Below are 22,928 nucleotides of genomic sequence, written 5' to 3' on the forward strand. Positions count from 1 at the left end.
TTCAGAGAACTGTGCACCTGAGCTCCAAGATCCCTCTGTTCCAATACACACCTTAAGGCCCTACCATTCACTATGAAACTCCTCCCTTTACTTAAAATTCCAAAACACAATACCTCACACTTATCTATGAGAAACTCCATTCAGCATTTCTTGGCCCACTTTCCTAGCTGATCAAGATCCTGCTGCTGCAGCAATTTGTGATGACCTTCCTCACTGTCCACGATACCATCTCCTTTACTGTCACCTGCAAACTTTCTAATCATGCTTTATGCATTTTCATCCAAATCATTGATATCTATATCAAACAGCAATGGGCCCAGCACTGATCCTTGAGGCACACCACTAGACACAAGCCTCCAGTCCGACAAGCATCCTTCCACTAATTATCCTCTGCTTCCTACCATCAAGCCAATTATGTATCTAATTTGCCAGCTCCCTTGTTGGTTTCCATGCAATCTAACCCTCCTGAGCAGCTTACCATTTGGAACCTTATATGGATTTCAGTAAGGCCTTTGATAGACGATGTCTACCCTCATCAACCTTTCTGGTCACTTTATCAAAGAGCTCCAACAAATGAGAGACATGATCTCCCACGTAAAAAAACATGCTGACTACTCCTAATCAAACCCTGTCTTTCTAAATGCATGTCTATCCTGTCTCTGTCTTCTCAAATAGCTTAGCTACCACAGATGTTAGGCTTCCTGGTCTATAGTTCCCACGTTTTTCTTTTCAGCTGTTTTGAATAAGGGCACAACATTCACTACCCTCCAGTCTTCTGGGACCTCACCCATCATCCAAGGAGCTTCCTGAACTGCTGTGCTCTTCCAGCACCACTAATCCAGAATCTGGTTTCCAGCATCTGCAGTCATTGTTTTTACCTGGGACCTCACCCATGGCTAACGACACCTCAAAAATATCAGCCAGGGCCCCAGCAATTTCTTATATGGCATCTTGCAATGTTCTTCAATACATTGAGTCTGGACAAGGAGATTTATCTCCTTCATACATTCTAATACGCCCAACACCACCTCTATGTTGATATGGACTGTCCCCAAGATATGAAATGTCCTTATTAACTTTCCCAAGTCGTTATGTCTTTCTCCACAGTAAACACAGGAGAGATCTCGTTCATTAAGGACTTTGCCCATCTCCTGCAATTCTACATATATATGTCCACTATGGTCCTTGAGGGGTCCTATTCTCTCTTGTTATTCTTTTCCTTGAAATACTTAAAGAACCCCTTTGGGTTCATCTTAATCTGCTCAGCCAAAGCTATCTAGTGCACTCTTTTCACCCTGCAGATTTCCTTCTTCAGTAAACTCCTGTATTTCTTTTATACGTTCACAGATTCCCTTGATCCCTGCTGCCTCTACTTGAGCCATGCCTCCTTTTTTCTGGTCAAAGCCTCAATATCTCTTGTCATCCAGGGTTCTCTATTTCTGCCAACTTTGTCCTTTACCCTCACAGGAACATCTAGATGTTGAATTCTACCTCACTTTTAAAAGCCTTCCATTTGCCGGAGGTACTTTTGCCTGCAAACAAACTACTCCAATCAACCCTGCAAGCTCCTGTCTAATTCCATCAAAATTCACCTTGCCCCAATTTAGAACTTGAACCTGTGAACCAGTTTTATTCCTCTCCAAATTATATTAAAATTAGTAGAACTATGGTCACTTGTCCCAAAATGCTCCCCCACTCTCACCTCAGTTTCCCGTCCTGCCCTATTTCCCAAGAATAGGTTGAGTTTTGCCCCTTCCCAAGTAGCACCCTTTATATACTGTTTGAGGAAACTTTCCTGAACGGATTTAACAGATTCCATTCCGTCTAAGCTGTTAATGCTATGACAGTCCCAGTTTATGTTAGGAAAACTAAAATCCCCTACTATGACAACCCTATTGCTCCTTCAAGTCTCCCTTTGACTATTTGACAAACAGTTCATATTTTGCAGTTAAATTTCACATCTCCTGCAGGCTTACTCTCCTTTGCTGCCTCTGTGCTGATACATTACGAGGCAACAGTTGAATGAAATAAGACTAAAAAATAATGGAAAGTGGCTCAGTGGTTAGCACTGCTGCCTTACAGCACCAGGGACCTGGGTTCAATTCCAGCCTCGGATGATTGTCTGTGGGGAGTTTGCACATACTTCCTGTGTCTGTGCAGGTTTCCTCCGGGTGCTCCGACTTCTTTCCATAAGCACAAAGATGTGCAGATCAGATGAATTGGCAATGCTAAATTGTCCACAGTGTTCAGGGATGTGCAAGTTAGGTGTGTTAGTCAGGGATTAAATGTAGGGGAATTGGTCTGGGTGGGTTACTCTTCGGATGGTTGGTATGGACTTGTTGGGCTGAAAAAGCCTGTTTCCACATTGTAGGGATTCTATGATCTATGGTGGCGTTACCTGGGACATTCCTGTCATAAAAGATAGTTTAGTTACCTGATAATAGATAAATAATATTCAAACTTGTCTTAGTGTGTCTTACCCATCGTTGTTCAAGGTTTGCGTAAAGATTTGGAGCTTGGGTGTAGTTGTGGGTATGTTCGCTGAGCTGGGAAATTGATTCGCATACGTTATGTCCCCCGTCTTAGGTGACATCTTCAGTGCTTTGGAGCCTCCTGTGAAGTGCTGCTGCACTGTGACTTCTGGAATTTATTTTGTTCCGTTCCTGCTGCTTCCACTTGCTGGTTCCGGTAGTTTGTTGTAGTGGCTGGTATGTTGGGTCCAGGTCTATGTTTAAAAGACCTTATACCCATCATGTGCAAAACTAGCATAATTTACAAGATTCCATACAAGGACTGCACACGAAAAACACTATATACACGACAAATAGACAGCTGGCATCCGCATCCACGAACACCAACTAGCCACTAAATGCCATGACCATCTGTCTCAAGTAACCAGATACACAGATGACAAGAACCACAAATTTGACTGGACAACACAACTACCATAGGACAAGCTAAACAGATGGCAGCCAGAGAATTTCTAGAAGAAGGCACTCATCCACAGACTCCATCAACAAAATACATAGACCTAAACCCAATGTACTGGCCACTGCAGCAAGCTACCGGAAGCAGCAGGAACAGAGCCAAGTAAATTCCAGAAGACAGTACAGCAGCGCTTCACAAGAGGCTTCAAAGCACTGAAGATGTCACCTTAACAGGGGACAAAATGTCTGCAAAACAACCCAGCTTGGCGAATATTCCCACAACCATGACAATATTCAAACTACTAGAATGCATTATTTTCTGTGTACTCAAATTGGCTTATGTTTGAATATCTGGTGTTATAACTGAAGTTATAGAATGCATGGTTACTCTGTAGTCGCGCCACTGCATGGGGTACAAACACTTTACTCATTATTGATATGGTTAATCGTATACTTTATGTTAGCTTTAGATAAAAAGATCCATTAAACAGGCTTGTTTAAGAAACATAATTGATTAATTGTGAAAATTGGTAAAGATGTAAAGCTTATTAACACACAATTGGAAACATAGAAGTATATTTACTCTCCTAAATTAACAATCCCCCCACACAGACACACTAATTCAGGGGAAGACATACTTTTTCTACAGAGCTTAATTTTGAAGAAACAATTTGGTCGATAATTGTTGATTCTTGAACGAAATAAAGGTGTGGTACATAACATTCAAGATGACTTTCAGTTGGTGTCCTAGCATACACAACTGGATATGACTAAACACAGGCAGTTGATGTAGGGATCTTTGCTGATGCAGTTCATTCAGAGGCTTTTCAGGACAACTTGTAGATCAGTTTTTGAAGTCTTAGATTGATCTCTAAAATATTACCTCAAAGGCAGAGAATGAACTGTGTAGCTTCTTACTTTCAGTATGGTCAATGCCTCAAATGAAGTCTTAACAAGATCCATGCAAAAGTTAAGTAAAGCCAGGCAGGTGATTTCCAGTAAATAAGCCTAAACAATTACCATATTACTTCTAATTACCAATTATCTTTAAACAAATACCCTTGTTAAACAAAAGTGTCTAGGTATAACTTCAGCACTCCACTTTCTACAATCCTTTAAATAAGAGTGCTCAAAAAAATATTAGTAATTAAGCATCTTCATAAGACAAGCGGCTGATTTAAGACCGAGAGTGGACTTCAGTGAACCACAACAGTATGAATAACTTTATGAAAGCAAATTACTGCGGATGCTGGAAATCTGAAACAAACAGTTCAAGTTTTCTATGACCCTTCTTTAGAACTCAATAAATAATTCATGACTAACTTTATGTTTTCTTTGACTTTTAATGTGCTTGGAAAGAACTTGACTTGCTATATAATAATTTACATTTCCAGACAAAGTTAATTATTGTCTCCTTAGTTGCTCCTATACTTTTCAAACAAGAGCTTCAGAATGAAGAAGCTGAAGAGGGAAGTACTGCCATACTACACTGTGAGGTTACTAAACCTAATGCCTCAGTGAAATGGAGGAAAGGATCCACGATAATTCATCAAAGTGAGAAGTATGAATTAAGACAAACAGGTTCTTGCCTTGAGTTACTTATTCATAACCTAAAGCTACAAGATTCTGGTGAATATACTTGTGATTCTGGCGATCAACTGACCACAGCCTCCTTAAAAGTGAATGGTAGGACAATAGTCATTCATTACTGTCATATAATTGTTGTTTATTTCATTCTTCCTTATGAAGAGATCAGTTTTTTTGCTTAGTTATAATTCATCATCTGCATTTCTCTTTTGAGTTGTAGTTTAATCTTTGTTACATAATAGCTGCTACCAAGTTTTGTGGGGATGCATACTATAAATCTAGTCATTTTTCTGGATTTCTGTTATAAGAGTTTGTGACATTAGTATGAGATATTAATAAAACATTCAAAAATAACTTGAAAAATATTCTTAAATGTTGCAGAAAATAGCTAAATAGAAATGAGAAGTCCATGACTGAAATTCACCACATTAGGAATAAATTAAAAGTGATTAAATCTGTTTTTACAAAATACTGTCAACCTACAAATTACTCATTTTAAATACAATATTGGATCAGAGTTTACTGAATTAAAACCAGCAGTCAAATGGTGCAAACATTACTAATGTGCAAATCTACTAGCAATTCTTTGGCAAGAAAGCTACCCTGATAAAAATGAAATTGTTGCAAAAGCTGAGCAGGTCTGGAAACATCTGTGGAGAGAAATCAGAGTTGACATTTCAAGTTGAGTGATCCTTCTTCAGAACTGATGGTAACTAGAAAATGTTGGTTCATATGCAGAAGATTGGATGGGGGAAGGTGGTAAAGAGTAAATGATATGTGGGGATAGATCTCAAACAGAGAGAAGAACAGTTGGATAGACAAAGGAGTGGATAACGTTCTGGCTAGGAAGCTGAATAGCTATTAATGGGGACTTAGTAGCTGACAGTGGGTTGTGTGTGATGGCAGACTATGCGATAATAAGGCCTGGTGTGTAGGGATTGGGATAAGGACATGGAGAGCTCAAATCCTGAAGTTGCTGAAGTCAGTATTAAGTCCAGAAAGCTGCAGTATCTCTGAAATAACTGCACAGGGGCCAGGTTCCATCACCAAGGTGCCGTTTATTTACTAGTGCAGAGTACACTGGCTGTAAGCAGCTAGCTCGGAGTCAGTCCCAACTGAGGAAATTCTAATCCCCAGGTTATAGTTTTTTTTTTAAAAACCCACACGACCATCTAATAGCAGTAGTGCTTATTAATTCCCCAGCACCCATGTGTGTGCTCAGATGTATTTACAGTGAAGAACAAAGAGTGCAGAAATCTTTAATTATATTCCACTTAGAGTGTGATGCTGGAAAGGCACAGCAGGTGCTTTATGTTCCATCACCAGGAAGAAAGGAAACACCTGAGTGGCCAGGGACAAGCAGTGTTGGAATATGTGTTGTTGGAAAAGCACAGCAGGTCAGGCAGCATCCGAAAAGCAGGAGCGTTGACATTTTGGGCAAAAACCCTTCAATCGGGAAAATACATTTTCTTGATGAAGGGCTTTTGCCCAAAACGTCGACTCTCCTGCTCCTCAGATGCTGCCTGATTCGCTGTGCTTTTCCAGCACTACACTTTCTACCCTGATATTCAGCATCTGCAGTTCTCAGTTTCGCCTAGTGAAGAGCAGTGTCCTTCGTAACAAAGGGCAATGCTGAGTGATCTCCTAGTTATATTTTTGTTTTTTTGAAAAGGAATACCAGTTAAGAAGCTGGCTACATAATTCAGCCAGATCAGGAATCTGGTTCCCAAAAAAAGCAGAAATCAACAGCAGCAGTAACACTAACAGTGGCCCAACAGTACAGAGTCAGTCCCCTAAACTATGGATGGTTAAATCTCCTGGCCATATACATTTTCTGATAAGTTTCTAGTAAAAAAGGAAAAAAAAACAGGTGGAGATTTAATCTCCCAGTTATATTTTTTTCTAAATCTCCTGGTTAAATTTTAGTAACAGTACAAAATACAATTGACAATAATCAGAAAGAAGCAGTTCCCAAACCACTATATTCAGGGGAAAGGGCAGCAAAGCCAAACCCCAAAACCCACCGTTCAACCACTTTTCAGGGAGATGAGGACAAACCTCAAATCCCACTTCCATTTATCACAAAGATAACAGTAACAAGCAGGCAAGACAGTGTAATCAAATGAAAAAGTGCATAGAACACAGACCCAGTATAGCTGTAAAAAGGACACCTGACATCCATCCCCACCATATATTGATCAGACCGTCCTTGGCTAGTCTTCCTGCAGGACAGTAGTTGGCCTTCCGGTCTCTGGCCGGCCTGAATACAGACTGACCCTCTCCAGGCCGGTCTTCGACTGCCCAGCTCTCAGTCACCCCTGCGTACTGACTGGACTACCCCGGGCTGCTCTCCTTTGATCTGGTTGGCCTTCCAGTCTCCGGTTGCCCTGCGTACTGACTGACATTCCCCAGCTCACTTTCCTCCCGATCACCTCATGTACTCACCAAACCACCCCCAACCTGCTTTCCCACAGTCGGGCTGTTGGCTTTCCAGCACCCGGCTGCCCCACGTACTAACTGACTCTTTCTCCTAGGCAAAAGTGAGGACTGCAGATGCTGGGGATCAGAGTCTAGATTAGAATGGTGCTGGAAAAGTACAGCAGGTCAGGCAGCATCCGAGGAGCAGGAAAATTGATGTTTCAGGCAAAAGCCCTTCATCAGCAATGAGGCAGGAGCCTCCGGGGTGGAGATATAAGTGGGAGCTGGGTGGGACTGGGGAGAAGGTAGCCAAGAGTACAATGGATGGATGGAGGTGGGGATGAATGTTTGATTAGATTAGATTAGATTACTTACAGTGTGGAAACAGGCCCTTCAGCCCAACAAGTCCACACCGCCCCGCCGAAGCGCAACCCACCCATACCCCGACATCTACCCCTTACCTAACACTACGGGCAATTTAGCATGGCCAATTCACCTGACCTGCACATCTTTGGAGTGTGGGAGGAAACCAGAGTACCCGGAGGAAACCCACGCAGACACGGGGAGAATGTGCAAACTCCACACAGAGAGTCGCCTGAGGCGGGAATTGAACCCGGGTCTCTGGCGCTGTGAGGCAACAGTGCTAACCACTGTGCCACCGTGCACAGGAATGTGATAGATCGGCGAGTCTGTTTTGTGGTTGAAAGGCTTCAGTGCAGAGAAGATGACCTGGGGGTTGCAGTGAGAGAGAGAGAGACTCACTGAAATCCTTGTAGAGAGCGGAGGAGAACTTCTTCAAGATAGGCATCCTTGCAACCTGGCTAGCATTCCTACGGACCAGCCATCAGCTTTCCGGCTCCCAGCTCCCTGTATACTGACCGGTCCTACCTCAGTCGTCCTTCCGGGGGTGAAGGGAAGGCCTCATGCTTAGCCTCCCTGCGTGCCAATCGGCCTGCCCTATACCGGCTTTCCTATGAAGACGCTCTGTTGCCTGGCCCTGCTCACCCCACGTACTGACAGGCTTCTCCTAGCCCACTTCCTCCAGGCCGGTCAGCAACCTTCCAGCCCCCAGCCAGCATGAAACTGGCTGCCATCCCTTGGCCAGTGTGCATGCTGTCAGCTGCCTAGCCCCCAAACACCCTGCATACTAACAGAGCCTCCGTCCCCCAGTCTGATCATTGACCCTCCAGCTCCCAGCCACCCCATGTACTGACTAACCCACTCTGGCCAATACAAATACAATTAAATTACAAACCCCACATGCAGTAACAGAATTCACAAATTCTCAATACATTTTCCAGTACAAAGACAGAGGCCACACCCAAACTCCTGGATGTAGCAAATGCTAACATCCCAGCATACACACATAGGTGTTCAGGCATATACCAAATCATCCGCCGACATTTCCGCCACCTCCAAAAAGACCCCACCACCAGGGATATATTTCCCTCCCCACCCCTTTCTGCCTTCCGCAAAGACCGTTCCCACCGTGATTATCTGGTCAGGTCCACACTCCCCTACAATCCACCCTCCCATCCTGGCACCTTCCCCTGCCACCACAGGAACTGCAAAACCTGCACCCAAACCTCCTCCCTCACCTCCATGCAAGGCCCTAAAGGAGCCTTCCACATCCATCAACGTTTTACCTGCACATCCACTAATATCATTTATTGCATCCGTTGCTCCTGATGCAGTCTCCTCTACATTGGGAAGACTGGGCGCCTCCTAGCAGAGCACTTTAGGGAACATCTCCGGGACACCCGCACCAATCAACCACACCACCCCGTGGCCCAAAATTTCAACTCCCCCTCCCACTCTGCCGAGGACATGGAGGTCCTGGGTCTCCTTCACCGCCACTCCCTCACCACCAGGCGCCTGGAGGAAGAACGCCTCATCTTCTACCTCGGAACACTTCAACCCCAGGTCATCAATGTGGACTTCAACAGCTTCCTCATTTCCCCTTCCCCCACCTCATCCTAGTTCCAAACTTCCAGCTCAGCACTGTCTCCATGACTTGTCCTACCTGCCTATCTTCTTTTCCACCTATCCACTCCACCGTCCTCCCTGACCTATCACCTTCATCCCCTCGCCCACTCACCTATTGTACTCTATGCTACTTTCTCCCCACCCCCACCCTCCTCTAGCTTATCTCTCCACGCTTCAGGCTCACTGCCTTTATTCTTGATGAAGGGTTTTTGCCCGAAACGTCGATTTCGAAGCTCCTTGGATGCTGCCTGAACTGCTGTGCTCTTCCAGCACCACTAATCCAAAATCTGGTTTCCAGCATCTGCAGTCATTGTTTTTACCTAGTCTCCATAGAGGCCTGGCCCTTCCAGGGAGAACCAGGCCCACTCTCAGGAACACAGTACATTGTGAAACTGCAGTTAACTCACAGGGGTTTGGTCCACTCCTGAAGGCAGAGTCCACACCACACACATAGGTGTTCAGTCTTCAGAGGCCTGGTCCATCCAAAGGACCAAGCTCACTCACAGGAACACAGTACAATGTAATTATGCAGTTAAATGTGCTGTAAGTAGCATGGTGGCACAGTGATTAGCACTGCTGCCTCACAGCATCAGGGCCTTGGGTTCAAATCCCACCTTGGGTCACCGTCTGTGTGGAGTTTGCACAGTCTCCCCGTGTCTGCGTGGGTTTCCTCCGGGTGCTTTGGTTTCCTTCCACAGTCCAAAGATGTGCAGGTCAGGTGAATTGACCATACTAAATTGCCTATAGCGTTAGGTGCATTAGTCAAAGGAAAATTGATCTGTGTGGGTTACTCTTCACAGGGTCAGTGTGGACTTGTTCGGCCAAATGGCCTGTTCCCATACTGTAGGGAAGCTAATCTAATCTTAAAAAAAAACTCACAGGGATTTTGTCCACTTCAGGATGCAGCAATTGCTTACCTTCCAGCATGCACACAGGTTTTCATTCTTTACAGAGACCCACAGTCACCCACAAAGGGCCAGGCCTACCCATAGAGGCAAGATTTGAGTGGTGCTGGAAAAGCACAGCAGGTCAGGCAGCATCCAAGGAGCAGGAAAATCAACATTTTGGGCAGGAGTCCTTTATCACTTTCGCCTACCTGTAGAGGGCCAGCTCAACTGGAAAGATGTATTTTCTCACAAGGGCTCAGTCCAAACACCAAAAAAGTGAAAACACATTCCAAATAAAACAAATAGCCAGAAGTGCAAGGGCTAAGCCTGATACAAAAACATAGTCCTTTTCTCAAAAGGAAAGAGAAGAGTGAAACACATTAACTGTGTAGATCAGGCAGTTTTAAAATCAGTCCTCAATAAAAAGGAATACCAGTTTACAAACTGGCTAAATAATTCAGCCAGTTCAGGAATTAGGATTCCCATCCCCCCTCCCCCCCCCCCCCAAAACAAAAATTCGGAAAGCAGCAGTAACACACTGACTGTGGCTCAGCCAGCACAGAGTCAGTCCCCCAAATTAAGGGGGCTCTAAATCTCTTGGTTATTTTTATTTCTGAGGAGTTTCTAAATCTCCTGCTTATTTTTTTCTTTTTTCCCTAATCTCCAAGTTATAATTTTTCTCCTGTTACTATTATTTTATTAAACAATGCACAGTTTGCAAAACAATTAACATACTGAGAAACAGCAATTTTACAAGGGAGGGGAATGGCAAAGCCAGGCCCCAAACCCTACCATTCAGCAAGTTTTCAGAGAAATGAGGACAAAGCTCAAATCCCAGTTTCAATCATTATAAATGAGTAACAATGAAATTTATACATAAGACAGTCCAATTACATATAAAAAAAAGTGCATACAGTACACATGCCCAGCAATCCACCCATCCCTCCCACCTTCTGGCCACTGAGGCAGCCGCCCTTACGCCGCTTCTGGCTCTTAGTCCGCCCTGACGCACCTTCCGACCACCTCTAAGACAGCCCGTCCTGCTTCACCTCCCTCCCCTCACAACCGAGGACGATAGCAGTCAAGGCAGCCTACCCACTTTCTGGCTTCCCTAACCGCCCTTTGCGCCTTCCGACCACCTTGAGGACAGCCCGCCGCGGTACCTGCGGGAGGTGACAGCGCTGAGGACAGCCTACCTACCTTCCAGCTCTTGGTATGCCGCTAAGTACCATTGGGCTCTTGCCCACCCCAATGCGCTATCTGGCCTATGGACCCAGGTTAACAATCCCAATCATGAACCTCATAGTTAACAAGGTCCACCTGCTTCCACTCACTCCGGTCCCAAGCAGAGAGTGGGGTGCTGTGCTTTCTCTTGCACTGAGCTTTGCTGGAGCAAGCCTGGGATAGAAATGTCAGTCAGGGAAACAGGGTTGTGTGTTAACATGGCAGGCACCTGCAAGCTTAGGGTCTTTTTTGCCAGCAGAACTGAGGTGTTCTGTGAAGTGGTCACTTCGTTAACACCCAGTCCACTTCAACACCACCCTGTTCCTCGGCCAACATCTCTGACTCAGGCTTGTTGCAGTATTTCAGTGAAGCTCAGTGCAAGCTGGAAGAACAGCATCTCGTTTTCCACTTGGGGACCCTGCAGCCTTCTGGACTCATTATTGAGTTCACCAACTTCAGAGCTTGAGCTCTCCCATGTCCTTACCCCAATCCCCACACACCAGTCTTTATTATCACATTGTCTGCCATTACACCCAACCCATTGTTAGCCACTAACAGTCCCCATTAGTAGCTATTCACCCTCTGAGCAAGATTGTTATCTAATTGTTCTTTCTGTTTGGGTTCTATCCCTGCCTATCATTTACTCTTTATTTCCTACCTCCATCTGATCTTCTGCATATAAACCAACATTCGCCAAGCTACTATCAGTTTTGAGGAAGGGTCGGTCAACCCAAAATGTCACCTTTGATTTGTCTTCACAGTTGCTGCCAGATCTGCTGAGCTTTTCCAGTAATTTCTGTTTTAGTTTCAGATTTACAGCATTGCAGTTCTTTCAGTTTTTTTATTTAGGTGAGCTACCCTGTGAATTGGGAAAATAAATATGACAAATTATTGATTAGATAATTTTAAATTACAATTTTGAAAGTATAAATAGTTTTAGATTAAAGAAATACTTAGGATTACACTGGATATTGGTTCAGCTCCTGGGAAAGTATGAATATAGATTGTAGTAAAGCTTAACTTCAATAGTGAGGACTAGAGATGAAATGCTGGATTAGTGGTGCTGGAAGAGCACAGCAGTTCAGGCAGCACCTAGAGATGAAATGGCCTATTTTAAAGTATTTTGGGAAATGAAGTGGGGGGACAAAGGAAACTTCAGAAAAGCATTGATCATGATTTTGCTAAAACAAAAAAGATGAAGGATTGAGTTGAAGAGACAAAAGCTGTGTGTCCAAGCATACACTAGAGGTGCTGTTAACCTTTCACTAGGTCTGGAGCTATTCAAATTTTGGCACTTCTAAAATTATGAAGATTTGAGTCTCATTTGCGTCCCCTTTAGGGGTTTACTACAGTTTCAAGGACGCTATGTGCTGACAACTTCCTGACAGTCCTGTAGTCAAAGGTGTTTTTCTTTTGCAAATTTCTCCATGAAAGACAGGTGCAACAGAACAGTCTGAGTATTTGGAGCATTTTGTGGCAACGAGGTCAGTCCCATCCTTCACAATGCAGGGTTCAGGTAGAACCTTTGTATGTAGTGACCCCGGAATGTTCCTCTGACACCCCTCAGCCAGCCTCTGTTGAATTCTCTTTCTCCTGTTATCACTGGAGAAGCGGTCTTCCAGAACAAGGAGTGTTGCAGACTGGCACATTCCTAGGTCCAGGACTACGTGCTGATGGATGTACTAAAACTTGGCACAGTGCCGCCAAGGCGCAGTGGGGAAAGACTGTGATGTTCCTACTGAAGTTAAATGGGGTTCTGTTCAGTTATCAAGCACTCCTAGTGCCTCAAATGCATGTAAATATAGTGTTGTATGTGTAAGAGATGTCCTTAGCTTATTTGGATAGAACCAAACCCAAATGTATATTTGTTTCCTTCACATGCTATAGTACAAATACGGAACTGCATTTGTGACTTTGTATGTATACAAAGAGATTTTTAATGAATAAAGTGTATCCACTGTTCAATTATGGCAACTGAGCCAACTTCTCCCAGAATATCCTCAGTGACATCTCTCTACCGTCCTTTCTTAGATCTAATGTTCCCCAGCCTATCAGAGCCAAGTCATTCCTCATGGCATCATAGTCTCTGCTATTTAGATTCAGAAACCTAGTCTCATAATCAACTACATCACTCTCCATCTTGATCAGGAATTTTATCAGATTATGGTCCTCACACAACCAGATTGCCATTTATTCCTTAGTGGGCGGCACGGTGGCACAGTGGTTAGCACTGCTGCCTCACAGCGCCAGAGACCTGGGTTCAATTCCCGCCTCAGGCGACTGACTGTGTGGAGTTTGCACGTTCTCCCCGTGTCTGCGTGGGTTTCCTCCGGGTGCTCTGGTTTCCTCCCACAGTCCAAAGATGTGCAGGTCAGGTGAATTGGCCATGCTAAATTGCCCGTAGTGTTAGGTAAGGGGTAGATGTAGATGTAGATGTAGGGGTATGGGTGGGTTACGCTTTGGCGGGGCGGTGTGGACTTGTTGGGCCGAAGGGCCTGTTTCCACACTGTAAGTAATCTAATCATTACATAATACCCAGTCTAGATGGCCTCATATCTAATTGTTTCCTCAACATATTGGTCCAGAAAATCATCCCATATACACTCCAGGAATTTCCCCTCTACAAAATTGTTACTAATTTGCTTGCTTTTTTTTGCACATCCAGCTAACTATTCAACAATAATAGCCACGTTATCTAAACAGGTTGCATCACACCCTTTGACACATTTACCATACTCTTCCTAAAACCCCGTTTCTGATCATGAATGTTCCAGCCTATAAAATCAGACAATAGAGTTTGAAAATCAATGTTCAATATTTTATCACTGTTATGACACCAGCACAAGGAGTCTGCAACCAGGTTAAAAGCATATGTATAGGGCAGATATCAGGTCAGTGGAGGGAGCGTTCACATCTGATTTTTCTATGGCAAACTTCATATGAGCACTTTGATAGGGGGAACTACAGAAGAACAATGGTGGATCGGCACAAAAAAGTACTTGGTGCATGGATGTCTGCCAAAACCTTGAATAGGTGTCAAGGAACATGGAGATTCCACTGCTAACTTGGTACAGGGCCATGCACAGGCCCCATTTTCTTTAGCATGCAAATAAAGGTGAACTGGAGATATGTTTCTACACTCAACCATTACTTAATGCCTAATGGAAACACATGCAACAGCCATCCAACATAAAGTTACAGAGTTATATAGCATGGAAACAGACGCTTTGGTCCAACTGATGTCCATGCTGAACATCATCCCAAGCTAAACTCGGATTAGTGGTGCTGGAAGAGCACAGCAGTTCAGGCAGCATCTAATGAGCAGCGAAATCGACGTTTCAGGCAAAAGCCCTTCATCAGGAATAAAGGCAGTGAGCCTGAAGCATGGAGAGATAAGCTAGAGGAGGGTGGGGGTGGGGAGAGAGTAGCGTAGAGTACAATGGGAGAGTGGGGGAGGAGATGAAGGTGATAGGTCAAGGAGGAGAGGGTGGAGTGGATAGGTGGAAAAGGAGATAGGCAGGTCGGACAAGTCCGGACAAGTCAAGGAGACAGTGCTGAGCTGGAAGTTTGAAACTAGGATGAGGTGGGGGAAGAGGAAATGAGGAAGCTGTTGAAGTCCACATTGATGCCCTGGGGTTGAAGTATTCCGAGGCGGAAGATGAGGCGTTCTTCCTCCAGGCGTCTGGTGGTGAGGGAGCGGCGGTGAAGGAGGGCCAGGACCTCCGTGTCCTCAGCAGAGTGGGAGGGGGAGTTGAAATGTTGGGCCACGGGGTGGTTTGGTTGATTGGTGCGGGTGTCCCGGAGATGTTCCCTAAAGCGCTCTGTTAGAAGGCGCCCAGTCTCCCCAATGTAGAGGAGACCACATCGGGAGCAACGGATACAATAAATGATATTAGTGGATGTGCAAGTAAAACTTTGATGAATGTGGAAGGCTCCTTTAGGGCCTTGGATAGAGGTGAGGGAGGAGGTGTGGGCACAGGTTTTACAGTTCCTGCGGTGGCAGGGGAAAGTGCCAGAATGGGAGGGTGGATTGTAGGGGGGTGTGGACCTGACCAGGTAGTCACGAGGGAACGGTCTTTGCGGAAGGCAGAAAGGGGTGGGGAGGGAAATATATCCCTGGTGAAGGGGTCTTTTTGGAGGTGGCGGAAATGTCGGCGGATGATTTGGTTTATGCGAAGGTTTGTAGGGTGGAAGGTGAGCACCAGGGGCGTTCTGTCCTTGTTACGTTTGGAGGGGTGGGGTCTGAGGGCGGAGGTGCGGGATGTGGACGAGATGCGTTGGAGGGCATCTTTAACCACGTGGGAAGGAAAATTGCGGTCCCTAAAGAAGGAGGCCATCTGGTGTGTTCTATGGTGGAACTGGTCCTCCTGGGAGCAGATACGGCAGAGGCGGAGAAATTGGGAATACGGTATGGCATTTTTGCAAGAGATAGGGTGGGAAGAGGTGTAATCCAGGTAGCTGTGGGAGTCGGTGGGTTTGTAAAAAATGTCAGTGTCAAGTCGGTCGTCACTAATGGAGATGGAGAGGTCCAGGAAGGGGAGCGAGGTGTCAGAGATGGTCCAGGTAAATTTAAGGTCAGGGTGGAATGTGTTGGTGAAGTTGATGAATTGTCAAACTAGTCCGACCTGCCAGCTCCTGTCCCATATCCCTCCAAAACATTCTTATTCATGTACTTATCCAACTGTCATTTAAACATTGTAACTGTACCAATGTCCACCATTTCTTCACGAAAGTTCATTCCACATACAATTCACCCTCTCTTTAAAATAAATTGTCCCTCACATCTTTGAACATAGAACATAGAAAAGTACAGCACAGAACAGGCCCTTAGGCCCACGATGTTGTGACGAGGTTTAATCCTAATGTAAAATATAATAACTTAACCTACACACCCCTCAAACTCACTGCTATCCATGTGCATGTCCAGCAGTTGCTTAAATGTCCCTGATGACTCTGTTTCCACCACCACTGCTGGTAATGCATTCCATGCATTCACAAATCTCTGCGCAAAGAACCTACCTCTGACGTCTCCTCTATACCTTTCTCTTAATATCTTAAATCTATGACCTCTTGTGCCAGTCAATCCTGCCCTGGGGAAAAGTCTGTGGCTAAACCTCTCTGCTTTCACCTTAAAAATGCGCCCCCTTGTCTTGAAATCCTCTATCCTAGGGAAAAGACAACTATCATTAACTCTATCAATACCTCTCAATATTTTATAAACTTCTATATTGTTGCCCCTCAACCTCCTATACTTCAGTGAAAAATGGCCCAGGCTGTCGAGCCTTCCTTTATAACTCAAACCTTTCATATCCGGCAACATCCTGGTAAATCTCTTCTGAATCTTCTTCAGCTTATTAATATCCTTCTTATAACTGGGGAACAGAACTGGACACAGTATTCTAGAAGAGTCCACACCAGTGTCCTACACAACCTCAACATAACTTCCCAACCCCTATGCTCAGAGGACTGAATAATGAAGGCAAGCATGCCAAATGACTTTTTAACCACTCCTTCAAATGTGTCGCAAACTTTAAAGAATTATGCACCTGAACCCCTAGGCCCCTCTGTTCCACAACATTATCCAAGGTCCTACCTTTAATTTTATAAGCACTACCCTTGTTTGTTGTACCTAAATGCAATATCTCACATTTATCCAGATTGAACTCCATCTGCCATTTTTCAGCCCATTGACTAATTTGATCAAGACCCGTTTGTAATCTTGGAAAACCCTCTTCACTGTCTGCTTTGCTAATTTTGGTGTCATCCACACACTTACTAACTGTACCTTCTATATTCTCATCCAAATCATTTATATAAACGACAAATAAAAGAGAGCCCAGAACCAATCCATGTGGAATACTGCTGGTGACAGGCCTCCAGTATGAAAAGCAGTCTTCCACAACCACTTTCTGTCTGGTACCATTAAGCCAATTATATATCCATTGGCAACTCACCCTGAATCCCATGTGTGATTAAACCTTGTCAAAAACTTTACTAAAATCCAAGTCAACAACATCTACTGCTCCGCCCTCATCAATATTTTTGGTAACTTTCTCAAAAAACTCAGTCAAGTTTGTGAGACATGATTTTTCTCGCGCAAAACCAGGCTGATTATCCCTAATTACCTTAGAGTTTTTGTGTCTCAAAATGTCCATAAAGCCTATCATTTATAATCACCTTCAACAATTTACCCATAACCAAAGTTAGAGTCACAGGTCAGTAGTTCTCTGCTTTCTCCTTAAAACCTTTCTTAAACAAGGGTACAACAAAAGACACCCACCAGTCATCAGGGACCTCGCCTGTAGTTATTGAAGATGCAAATATTTCTGCAAGGGGTCTCGTAATTTCCTCCCTTACTTCCCACAATATTCTGGGATACATTACGTCAGGTCCTGGAGATTTATACACCTCTATATTCTCTAAGACCTCCTGAACTTCCTCTTCTGTAATGTAAACTGTTTTTAAAATATCAAAATATGTTTCTTTCTCCACAGTAAAAAATGATGCACAATATGAGATTGCAGATCAAAGCTGGGAACTTAATTTCAGAGCATGTTATCTTGCAAAATGACAGGGAGGAAAGAAAGTTGGGATCGCTTCATTAATACGACTTGGATTTAGTATGATAGCAAGAAATAATCTTGCAATGAAAGATGTAGAGCTCATATGGGTGGAACTAAGAAATCGGGGAAGAAGAACTGGTAGGTGTAGTCTTTGAGGGCGTATAAAAAGGCAGTATATTAAGCATGGTGACTTTAATCAACATGTAGTTTCATAAAATTGACAGAGGTAGCCAAAAGAAATCATAGACTATATTTGGGACAGTTCCCAGGACTTTATGGATCCAACCAGGGATCAGACTATTTTGGATCTGATAAGTTTAATTAGTGATTTCAGATAAAGATGCTAAGAAACAGTGGCAAACATTGTAGAAGTTAACACTCAGTCTGAAAACAAACAATTTGGTCCAGAAACAACTTTGCTAAATGCAAATTAGAATAAATACAAAGGAATGATGACAGTTGGCGAGAGTGGATTGGGAAAGGAGTTTGTCTGAAAATGAGAAATGGTAGACATTTAAGAAAATAGTTAATAATTATACACCAAAGATACATTGCAGTGAGGAAGAAAGATTCTAAGAAGAGGATAAACGAACCATGTTTAACCAAGAAAGTTAACAATTGAATTAAATTAGACGAATAACATACACCATGGCAATGTTCAGTGGTACGTCTGAGGTTTGGAAAAGTTTTAAAAACCAAAATATACTCAAAAAAATAATGGAAGGTGAAACTAAAATATGAGTGAAAATAGGTAATATAAAATCAGACAGTAGGTGCTTCTTTTAATAGGAAGAGAGAAGGCAAAGTGAACATAGTTCCCTTAGAAAATGAAACTGAAAATAATAATGGGGAATCAGGAAATGACAGAGGGGTTGAATAAATACTTTGCATCAGTACAGAACATTATTTGAATAGTGAATAGCTGAGGAAGCTGCAGTAAACTGGGGTTTCAGGGTCTGAGTGCATGAATGCAAAGAGGTAAGTATGCAAGTTCAGCAGGTGTTAAGAAAGCAAGTAGAATGTTGGGCTTTACTTCAAACAGAATGAAGTAATAAAATAGAGAAACCTTACCAAAACAATACAAGGTACTTGTTCGGTCACAATGATAATATTGTGAACAGTTTGGCTCCCTTATGTAAGTAAAAATATTCCTTACATTGGAGGTAATGCAGAGAAGGTTCACTAGGTTGATTTCAAGAATGGAACAGTTTCTTATGAAGATAGATTGATTAGCTGGTACTGTACTAATTGGAATGACGAAGAATGAGAGGTATCCTTATTGAAATGTGTAATGTTCTTAGGGCATTTGACATGGTAGTATTGGAATTATTGTTTCTCCTTATGGAACAATTGAGGACCAAAGGTTATAATCTCAGTATAAGGGGTTGTCTATTTAGGACAGAAATGAAGAGGGCCGTTTGGTCTCAGAGGATAGTGAATTTGTGAAATTCTTTACCACAGAGGGCTGTAAGAGGCTGAGTCATTAAGTATACTCGAGCTGAAGTAGACAGATTTTTGATCAACGAGGACTATGGGGAAAAGGAAGGAAAATGGAGTTGAGAACTATTGACTAACCCACGATCTCATTGAGTAATAGAGCAGACTGAAAAGCCAAATGGCCTGCTTCTGCTGTATTTTATAATCGTATAAATAGCCATTTGATCTTAAATGTTTGATGTTGATTATGGTTCCTTTCCTCTGTGTGTCATTCTTCTTGTTGTCATTACTGGTGTTTGTGCAAGTGACCATTAGACCAATCCAGCAATATAGATCATTGCCTTCTGTTCTGATCTGTTACCTTCTGTTCTCTTTACATATGGTCACCTCTTGTCCTTTTCCAGCTCCCTTGTATCTATTAACCTGTGGGATAACCAACCTGAGGTTAGCCAACAGCAGCAATGTTAATTCTAGTTTTCCAGTTCCAGTGGCATCCTGCCTGGTCTCCCAAATTCTGTCTTCTATCCAAATAACTTGCTTAATCTAAAATATTGTAGTTTGTTTAGTTGACATTCAAGTTGAAGTAATCTTCTTGCGAAGTCCAATTTTCAGACATATGTCCACCTTGCATAGTTTGAGGCTGCCACCCACTGAATCTGTCGTAACTACATATATATTTAACTCACACAAAGCTCTTTGTTTTAAGTTACTGTTTATTGAATTATTTATATTTGTTCATGCTAATTTATTGTCATACATCTTGAAAATCGTCCTTTGTCCAAACCCACTAAAAACACAAGTAAGGGTTGTTAACTAGAAACAGTTGAATGTCATGTAGATAAATCCTTAGTTTGTTGTCGTTTTCACTTCTGAATTTTAGGTTTTTGAGCTTTCTTTGGCTGGTTGTGAGTGAAAAATATAATTTGGGACAAGTACTATGAAAACTGTTTGCAAATGATTAGATCAGAATTCTGTGGAAACTTACAGAAAGTATTTGGATGTCAACTAATCAGTATGATTTAAAAAAACAAATTTGATGTGTCTGTAGTGCTGCCTGCGTTTTTTAAACAAGAACTTCAGAATGAAGAAGCTGAAGAGGGTGGCACTGCCACTTTACGTTGTGAAATTACGAAATGTGATGCTCCAGTAAAATGGAGAAAGGGATCACTGGTTCTTCATGAAAGTGACAAGTATGAAATGAAACAAGAAGGTTCCATCTGTGATTTGCTCATTCACAGTCTAAAACCAGAAGATGGTGGAGATTATACATGTTATTCTGGAGATCAACACACCACTGCCTCTTTAAGAGTAAAGGGTAGGACAATAGCACATCACTCATTTCTCATTATAATTAAATCCTCTCACATTTTCATTCTTATGTTGCAAGCATCATATTAATACCATCATGCTACTCACTCACTGCCGGTGTATTAGCGATCTGCTGTCATATTTGACTCCAAGTTGAGTTTCTAACCTCATACTCACACCATCACTAAACCCACCTCTGCAATTTTATCTCCTCTCAACTCAAGCATTAACACAGATTTAAGCAGCAATGTTAATTCTAGTTTGCCAGTTCCAGTGGCATCCTGCCTGGTCTCCCACATTCTGTCTTCTGTAAAGTGAAAGACATTCAAAGTTCTATTGACTGCTGTAATTTGCACTATGTCCAATGCAGCATTTGCTGACTGGCTCCTGGTCAAGCAATGCCTTAATTTTAAATTTCTCATTCTTGATTTCAAGCTCCTCACTTGTTCCACACAACCTACCAAGATATCTTTGCTCCTTTATTCTAGCCATTTGAGCATTCTAAATTTTAACAAGCCTATCATTAGTGGCCAAGGTTTCATTTGCCCATACCCTCAGCTCCAGAATGCCCTACACCTTCCCGCCTCTCTACCTCACTTTACTTTAATATATTCCTTTCCAATCAATGTTTTAACCAGGTTTTTGGTTATCCAATCTAGAATCTTCTTACATGGCTTAATGTCATGTTTGTTTTATAGTGCTCTTAGGAAGTACCTTGGAATTTTTAGACACATTGAAAGTACTTCAAAATTAAAGCTTATAGTTTGTGGAGGGGAGAGGGGGATGCAGAGATGAGGGCAGAGTCTTTATATATTTAAGACTGAGATAGATAGATGTTTGATCGGTAGGGGAATCTAGGATTACGAGGAAGGGCAAGAAAGTGGATCTGAAAAATAATCAGCCATGATCCTATCAAATGGTAGAGAAGGCATGAGGGGCCAAATGGCATAATCCTGTTCCTATTTTTTATGGTTTGAACTCTGGTATTTAGAAATTAAATGTTATTTTAAGTTGTTGTATGTTGCTAAAATATTACTACATAGATTGATAGAACATTTGGAAAACTAGTGTGAATTCAGAGTAGAGCCCTCCTTTCTCGACTGTTTATTCTGTTATAAAGACCTGAACCAATATTTATCCAAGCTTTTTTCATTTGTAATGGGCAAGTAGCAAATAAAAATGTTGTTTTGTGGAAAGCATTTTGTGGGTTAGAAGCAGTCCAGAGATTTTTGGAGGGAACAAGGGAAGAAAGACTCTTGGATCCCCTGAAAATTAAAAACTTCACCAGGTACTGGGGGAGCAGCCAACAATTGACCACCAGTTAGACAGAACAGTGTCTGTTACAAATGGTCAGAGCATGCACCACCTTATTTACCTCAGAAAGGAGGAGAGAATAAAAATTGGAAAAACTTGAGAATGAGAGAGAGGATTACAAGAGGAAATAGGGCAAGGGAAAGATAGACAAGGAGAGAGAGAAGTAGTAGTATTAAGATGACAGGGAAAGGTAAGAGAGACACATCCTCAGACTTAAAAGAATAGCAACAACAACAACTTGCATCCTGAAAAGTCCTGCAGATATGAATATTATTGTTTCATCTACTACCTAGGTATTATAAAAGACCTTATTTATAGTGTTTGATCCCTGTTCATTATCCATGATTCCAGCTTTCACGCTTTGTTTACCTTCCAAATCAATTTTGCTAGAATAATCACTGGCTTTTCCCACCATGGATCAAGTTTTGGAGATTTCTTTTTCTACTTACAAGCTGCCTATTTTATTGAAAGCAACAAAAAATTATCAACTATCAAAAGCAAACTCAAAAATCACTGCTAACATTCTTTTAAATATTGTCCAACTTTATTTTGTGCTGTATTTGGTATCCTTTGTGGTTCTTTTACAGTGTGCTAATTGCATTCGTCACAATAGGTTTATTCTCCACACAAGCTTTCTCTCAGTTTTTCATCTAACTTCATTAACATATCCTTCTGTTTTATTTTCCTCATATGCTTGTCTGACTCCAATAGCTACACTGTTTGTTTGAAATGTGGTTTTGAGTTCTGCATTTTAAATATTCTCTGGGTAACAGGGAAATCTGAATGGTGATGACCAAGTGATATTATCATTTGATTATTAATCCAGAGACCTAGATAATCCTCTGGGGATCCATGTTGGAATCCTGCTGTGACTGATGGTGGAATTTGAATTCAGTGCATTATCTGGAAGTAAGAGTCATGGTGACCATGAAGTTGATGTTGATTGTCGGAAAAGACCACTTAGTTCCTTAATGTACTTTAGAGAAGGAAAATGCTGCCCTTACCTGTTCTGGCCTAAATATTACTCCAGACCCGTAGCAATATGGTTGGCTCTTAACTGACCTCTGGGTATTAGGGATAGGGAATAAATGCTGGTCTCATGAGCAATTTCCAAATCCCATGAATGAATAAAAAAAATTTCCTCTATTAGAAGTTTTGAGAAGATTTGTAGTTCAGGTTAAGGTTTTGGGTGTAGGTTTGCTTGCTGAGCTGGATGGTTCCTTTTCAGACATTTCATCACCATACTAGGTAACATCTTCAGTGAGCCTCCGGATGAA

The 22,928-nt window shown here is 42.5% G+C and overlaps 1 protein-coding gene across 2 annotated transcripts in view; it reads left to right on the plus strand.

Moving 5' to 3' along the window:
* Positions 1 to 22,928, plus strand: part of obscnb (obscurin, cytoskeletal calmodulin and titin-interacting RhoGEF b) — an 802,448-nt gene that overhangs the window by 380,353 nt on the left and 399,167 nt on the right. For both annotated transcript variants that reach the window (XM_072576281.1, XM_072576282.1), the window contains 2 exons: positions 4,347 to 4,613; positions 20,078 to 20,344. In XM_072576281.1, coding sequence (XP_072432382.1) covers positions 4,347 to 4,613; positions 20,078 to 20,344 — 534 coding nt within the window. The remainder of the gene's footprint in view (positions 1 to 4,346; positions 4,614 to 20,077; positions 20,345 to 22,928) is intronic.

This window comes from Chiloscyllium punctatum, chromosome 8 (genome assembly GCF_047496795.1).
Source record: "Chiloscyllium punctatum isolate Juve2018m chromosome 8, sChiPun1.3, whole genome shotgun sequence".
In the NCBI taxonomy this organism is placed as follows: domain Eukaryota; kingdom Metazoa; phylum Chordata; class Chondrichthyes; order Orectolobiformes; family Hemiscylliidae; genus Chiloscyllium; species Chiloscyllium punctatum.